We start from the raw sequence: 7,500 nt of genomic DNA, 5'->3' as shown, positions 1-7,500 counted from the left end.
CACATGTCTCCGTCTTTATATAACATCACTACACATGTCTCCATCTTTATATAACATCACTACACATGTCTCCATCTTTATATAACATCACTACACATGTCTCCGTCTTTATATAACATCACTACACATGTCTCCGTCTTTATATAACATCACGTACACATGTCTCCGTCTTTATATAACATCACTACACATGTCTCCGTCTTTATATAACATCAAGTACACATGTCTCCGTCTTTATATAACATCACTACACATGTCTCTGTCTTTATATAACATAAATACACGTCTCGGGCGTTATATAACATCACGTACACATGTCTCCGTCTTTATATAACATCCCTACACATGTCTCCGTCTTTATATAACATCCCTACACATGTCTCCGTCTTTATATAACATCACTACACACGTCTCCGTCTTTATATAACATCATTACACACGTCTCCGTCTTTATATAACATCACGTACACACGTCTCCGTCTTTATATAACATCACTACACATGTCTCCGTCTTTATATAACATCACTACACATGTCTCCGTCTTTATATAACATCACTACACATGTCTCCGTCTTTATATAACATCATTACACATGTCTCCGTCTTTATATAACATCACTACACATGTCTCCGTCTTTATATAACATCACTACACATGTCTCCGTCTTTATATAACATCACTACACATGTCTCCGTTTTTATATAACATCACTACACGTCTCCATCTTTATATAACATCATTACACATGTCTCCGTCTTTATATAACATCACGTACACATGTCTCCGTCTTTATATAACATCACGTACACATGTCTCCGTCTTTATATCCCTACACATGTCTCCGTCTTTATATAACATCACTACACATGTCTCCGCCTTTATATAACATCACTACACATGTCTCCGTCTTTATATAACATCACATACACATGTCTCCGTCTTTATATAACATCACGTACACATGTCTCCGTCTTTATATAACATCACTACACATGTCTCCGTCTTTATATAACATCACGTACACATGTCTCCGTCTTTATATAACATCACGTACACGTCTCAACAATAATCCAGTTTGAAAAGACCATTACTTTGGTCTTCTCAGCATTAAGCACAAGCTTTAATTGATAAAGCTGTGCATTGCACTCTGTCGAACGCAGTTTGCAAGCATTCATACGCCTTCTTAATGATAGCTGCACAACAATAAATAACAGTATCATCTGCATATAAATGGAATAATGCATGTTGGACATTTTCCCCCCAGACAGTTTATATAAATAGTGAAAAAAAGTGGCCCCAGAATGGAGCCCTAGGGAACCCTTTTACAGATTTATACATATTTTGACTTGTGTGTATATATATATATATATATATATATATATATATATATATATATATATATATATATAAAAATATATAAACACAAATATATTCTGATCTAATTACAGCAAAGACAACGGCAGAATAGGCTCCAGAATATTTCCTTCTGGATTGACTGGTGACATTTTTAAATTTAATTTAAATTACATTTATATTAAAACCTCGAGACGTTCAAACATGTCATTTATTAATATGTATTTGTGTCTAAATGACATATAAACATCTTTTACTTTTCTATGTTGTCTGGAAACGCTTCCAACACGCTGGCGTGTTGCGTGAAAAATAGGCGCCTGTTCTATTTCTAGCTGCACGCGTTTTCTGACACGTGCGTGTCACGCAGGAAGCGTGCACGCTCTAACCTGTTACCATGGGAACCCAAATAAACACGCTCACGCCACACAGCCAGTGTGTGGCATGGGTTAATATGTTGTCTGTCTGACAGGAACATGAATAACTTGTTTATGAATAATCAAACCTCGGAGAACTCAAACGCTGCTTTATCCACAAACTCTTTCTCAGACCAGACTCTGGACCTTGGCCCGATCTCCCTGTGAGCCAATCAGAACACAGGTGACATCATGATTAGGAATCAGTACAACATGTATGTATAGGTTCTTTATGAGCATGTGTAGTTCATGTGATGTGTCTGCCGTTTGATTGTGAAAGTACCTGCTCTCCAGAGCGCCAGCCACGATGGCGATCAGGTAAGAAGGCATGGGCACCTGACAGGAAACACATGAAGAAGAAAGATTCAGCAAGGTGCGCCCAGGTTTACACAAGTTCAACTTTTAGACCTTTCAGAATAAAATTAAATACCAACTTCATGGTCATAAGTATACAGAATAAAATACAGGACTTTATTAACATTTACATTTATTTATTTATTTATTTATATATATATATATATATATATATATATATATATATATATATATATATATATATATATATATATATATAAGAAGAAGGAGACTGACCGGTTGTCTGAACCTGTAGACGATGCGGCTGCTGTCCTGAGGATCCACTTCCTGTCCATCTCGCATGGCGCTCATCACCGCGACCAGATCTTTCGGGACAGACACCTGGAAGACAAGACTCAGGAGTCACACAGCTGGCAGACAACACTCAGGGTTCAGACACCTGACAGACAACACTCAGGGTTCAGACACCTGGCAGACAACACTCAGGGTTCAGACACCTGACAGACAACACTCAGGGGTCACACACCTGGCAGACAACACTCAGGGTTCAGACACCTGGCAGACAACACTCAGGGTTCAGACACCTGGCAGACAACACTCAGGGTTCAGACACCTGGCAGACAACACTCAGGGGGTCACACAGCTGACAGACAACACTCAGGGACAACACACCTGACAGACAACACTCAGGGTTCAGACACCTGGCAGACAACACTCAGGGGTCACACACATGGCAGGTGTGTGTTGTGTGTGTCTGTGTGTGTCTCTGTGTGTGTCTGTCTGTGTGTATGTATGTCTGTGTGTGTATGTATGTCTGTGTGTGTGTGTCTGTGTGTGTGTGTCTCCGCGTGTGTGTGTGTGTCTCTGTGTGTGTGTCTGTGTGTGTCTCTGTGTGTGTGTGTTACCTGAGCGTAGTAGGTGTGTTTAACAGAAGGAGTGTCCTGACAGGGGATCATACTCCTGCAGTGATGAGCCTGTTGGAAGAGATTTAACTTAATTAATGAATATATATATATATATATATATATATATATATATATATATATATATATATATATATATATATATATATATATATATATATATATATATTTCAGTGACTCACTTTGTCTCTTGCTAACAGAAGTTTTTGGTTAAAGTTGTGTGATGATGTAACACTGAGACATAATGATATATAATAATATAAGCATGAATTATTCTGAGAGCTGTAAACGTCTGGTGGGAATCTCTGGAGAGGAAACAGAAACAGGAAGAAGAAAAGAGAACAAAGGCTTTCCTAACGTAACCGAAGAAACTTTACGAAATGTAATGTCTCAACTTTCTGTCCGCAGAGCATAACGACACGATGCTGATTATTATTACTGATTCTTTGGATCAATGAAAAGAAAACCTGCAACAACATTTATAATGATTACCAAAATATCTCCAATCAGTTTTTGGTTAAAAGATCTTTTTGTTTAACATGAAACGGCTCTGAGATCACTAGAGCTGAACCCACCAGACTCCATGTAAATAATCAGGACTTTTAGCGTGTATAGAGCCAGCATATCTCCACCAGACTCCATGTAAATAATCAGGGCTTTTAGCGTGTATAGAGCCAGCATATCTCCACCCGACTCCATGTAAATAATCAGGACTTTTAGCGTGTATAGAGCCAGCATATCTCCACCAGACTCCATGTAAATAATCAGGACTTTTAGCGTGTATAGAGCCAGAATATCTCCACCAGACTCCATGTAAATAATCAGGACATTTAGCGTGTATAGAGCCAGCATATCTCCACCAGACTCCATGTAAATAATCAGGGCTTTTAGCGTGTATAGAGCCAGCATATCTCCACCAGACTCCATGTAAATAATCTGAACTTTTAGCGTGTATAGAGCCAGCATATCTCCACCAGACTCCATGTAAATAATCAGGACTTTTAGCGTGTATAGAGCCAGCATATCTCCACATGTAAATGGGTGAATTAAGGGTTTATTTCAACCAAACCAGAGTGGTGATTGTTGGAACAGTGGAAAGATGAACCAAGACGGCTTTTGGTAGTTTTATTTAGTTTCTGTCCACTTTGAGTAAAGAGTGTTTTGTGATAATAAAAGTCCTGATTATTTACATGGAGTCTGGTGGAGTTTGGTGATGGTGATTTTGGGGCTGTTTCATGTTAAACTAAAAGGATCTTACTCTTTAACTAAAAGGTCTATCTCTGTAGGGATCCATCCCATAATGTTGTCAGACACTTAAAATAATAATCTGAGTCTAGAACTTGTAGTGGACTCTAACTGCTGCTGAACATTAGTCCTGTAGGGTTACATTACTGCTCGGTTCTGGTTTAATACTGGACCAGTTTCACAGATTGTTGTTCCATCAGACACTCAGACACACAAACATGGAGACAGAGAGTCCAGGGTGGAAAGAACACTCGCTGCTTTAGCGTCTCAGTTTCTGCAGCCAAAAATTTACTAATAATCTGTCTGTCTGCCTGTCTGTCTGTCTGTCGGCCTGTCTGTCTGTATTGTGTCAGCTGTAAACATGTGGAGGGATTCAAACAGAAACAGGAAGTAAAGAAAAGAGAACAAAGTGTGTCCTAATATAAGTGAAGAAACATTGAATGTCTCAACTCTCTGAGTGCAGAGCCTAACACGATGCTGGTTATTATTATTATTATTAGTCTCTGGGTCCATATTCATATTCACAGCACTCAGTACATCTACTGCAGTACTCTACTGTCAGTATATACAGTCCAAATGTTGAGGTACTTTACTTGAGACACACACACACACACACACACACACACACACACACACACACACACACACACACACTTACTGTGCTGTACGTCAGTCCAAATGTTGAGGTACTTATACTTTACATACCACTTTCTACCCTTTTGTACAGAGTGGTGTGAGTACTTGTACTGCAGTAGAGTATCCAACATTTCTACCTTAGATATATACAGTACACATGCTTGGTGCTGATGAACTGTTTGAATGTCTGAAGCTTTATTGAGAGAACAGACCTGACACTGGCTGAACAGGTAGGGCTGTGTTTGAATGTCTGAAGCTTTATTGAGAGAACAGACCTGACACTGGCTGAACAGGTAGGGCTGTGTTTGAATGTCTGAAGCTTTATTGAGAGAACAGACCTGACACTGGCTGAACAGGTAGGGCTGTGTTTTCCCAGCAGTCTGTGCAGGTGTAAGCCACTGCAGCGCCGTGGCCGACGGAGACGTCTCATAGGTCACCTCCACGATCACATGCTGCCCTCTGATCACAACACAACAACAACAACAACTCATAGTACAGTAGATACATATACACTCTCTATAGTATAGTATATATACATATACACTCTCTATATTATAGTATAGTATATATACATATACACTCTCTATATTATAGTATATATACATATACACTCTCTATATTATAGTATAGTATATACTATACATATACACTATATTATAGTATAGTATATATACATATACACTCTCTATAGTATAGTATATATACATATACACTCTCTATATTATAGTATAGTATATATACATATACACTCTCTATATTATATTATAGTATATATACATATACACTCTCTATATTATAGTATAGTATATATACATATACACTCTCTATATTATAGTATAGTATATATACATATACACTCTCTATATTATAGTATAGTATATATACATATACACTCTCTATATTATAGTATAGTATATATACATATACACTCTATATTATATTATAGTATATATACATATACACTCTCTATATTATAGTATAGTATATATACATATACACTCTCTATATTATAGTATAGTATATATTATATTATATTATATTATAGTATATATACATATACTCTCTATATTATAGTATAGTATATACAAATACACTCTCTATATTATAGTATAGTATATATACATATACACTCTCTATATTATAGTATAGTATATATACATATACACTCTCTATATTATTTTATAGTAACTACAGTTCACAGTGTGCTTAGACAGAGAAACAGGAAGGAGACACCTAACCCAGCATGGACGGTTCCAACAGGAATAAAAACTCTTGTTCAGCCTCTATGTTCCACTTCTGGGATCTGAATCGGCTTTATAGGGCTAGGGGGGTTAGGGGGGTTAGGGGGGTTAGGGGTCTGTTTATCGGTGTTTTAAGCCCCCAACGGCTCCTTCCAGGCAGCGCTGCCTCCCATCCAGGAAGGCTGTGTGGACTAGTCAGACCTTCCTCCACAGAGCTGTGGAGGAAGGTCTGACAAAGTGAGATTAGGGACCCCAATCAGGAAGGTGTAACTTTAACTCTCTTGTCAGCGCTAAACATTATTTCTCTGTCGGTGCGTGTGCACGCAGCAGAAACACGTTACTAGGGTCAGACAGCCTAGTGACAGACCCTCACCATCAGTAAGACCTTCAAACCCTTTCTAAGACACACATGGAGCCAGCCATCGGTCCTCAGCTTTTATTTTGAAAAGCCTGAGGAGAGGGAAGTTTATTTTGAAAAGCCTGAGGAGAGAGAGGAAGTTTATTTTGAAAAGCCTGAGGAGAGAGAAGTTTATTTTGAAAAGCCTGAGGAGAGAGAAGAAGTTTATTTTGAAAAGCCTGAGGAGAGAGAAGAAGAAGTTTATTTTGAAAAGCCTGAGGAGAGAGAAGAAGTTTATTTTGAAAAGCCTGAGGAGAGAGAAGAAGTTTATTTTGAAAAGCCTGAGGAGAGAGAAGAAGTTCATTTTGAAGAAGAAGTTTATTTTGAAAAGCCTGAGGAGAGAGAAGTTTATTTTGAAAAGCCTGAAGCGAGAGAAAAAGAAGTTTATTTTGAAAAGCCTGAGGAGAGAGAAGAAGTTTATTTTGAAAAGCCTGCGGAGAGAGAAGTTTATTTTGAAAAGCCTGAAGCGAGAGAAGAAGAAGTTTATTTTGAAAAGCCTGAGGCGAGAGAAGAAGTTTATTTTGAAAAGCCTGAGGAGAGAGAAGAAGTTTATTTTGAAAAGCCCGAGGAGAGAGCTCACCTGGAGAGGTCAAAGGGCAGTGTGATGTCCAGCGGTGTCCCCTTGAAGCTGTGTTTAGGGCCCATCGTAAACCGCGCCACTTGTCCGTTAGCGCTCACCGAGATGATCTGCAGGTCTCGGCTGTCCAATGTCTGCCGAGATAAAACTTTATTAACACTCTCATAAAACTTTATTAACAAGGCTCTGAGATTAATGTCATTAGAGATGCACAGATTACAACTTTCTAGGCCAATACCGATTTAATTTTTTCTGACCACTTCACAGCACACACAGATGTGTTTTCTATCTTTTCTTTAATAGAACATGTGTTGACCAGATAATGGATCACTATAAAATAGAACTATAAAATGTTAGAACCATTTCCTTCTTCTCACATCTAATATCATCAATAACCC

At 38.2% G+C, this 7,500-nt stretch overlaps 1 protein-coding gene across 1 annotated transcript in view; it reads right to left on the bottom strand.

Annotated features, from left to right (window-relative positions):
* lta4h (leukotriene A4 hydrolase) overlaps positions 1-7,500 on the bottom strand; it is a 23,959-nt gene that overhangs the window by 13,344 nt on the left and 3,115 nt on the right. The window contains exons 2-7 of the mRNA XM_028570375.1: positions 7,106-7,236; positions 5,226-5,346; positions 2,989-3,057; positions 2,360-2,464; positions 2,052-2,104; positions 1,858-1,930 (exon numbers count right to left, since the gene is read on the bottom strand). Of these exons, the coding sequence (XP_028426176.1) occupies positions 1,858-1,930; positions 2,052-2,104; positions 2,360-2,464; positions 2,989-3,057; positions 5,226-5,346; positions 7,106-7,236 (552 nt within the window). The remainder of the gene's footprint in view (positions 1-1,857; positions 1,931-2,051; positions 2,105-2,359; positions 2,465-2,988; positions 3,058-5,225; positions 5,347-7,105; positions 7,237-7,500) is intronic.

The sequence above is a fragment of the Perca flavescens genome, chromosome 23 (genome assembly GCF_004354835.1).
Source record: "Perca flavescens isolate YP-PL-M2 chromosome 23, PFLA_1.0, whole genome shotgun sequence".
Classification (NCBI taxonomy): Eukaryota; Metazoa; Chordata; class Actinopteri; order Perciformes; family Percidae; genus Perca; species Perca flavescens.
This window is presented reverse-complemented; position numbering and strand designations above follow the sequence as displayed.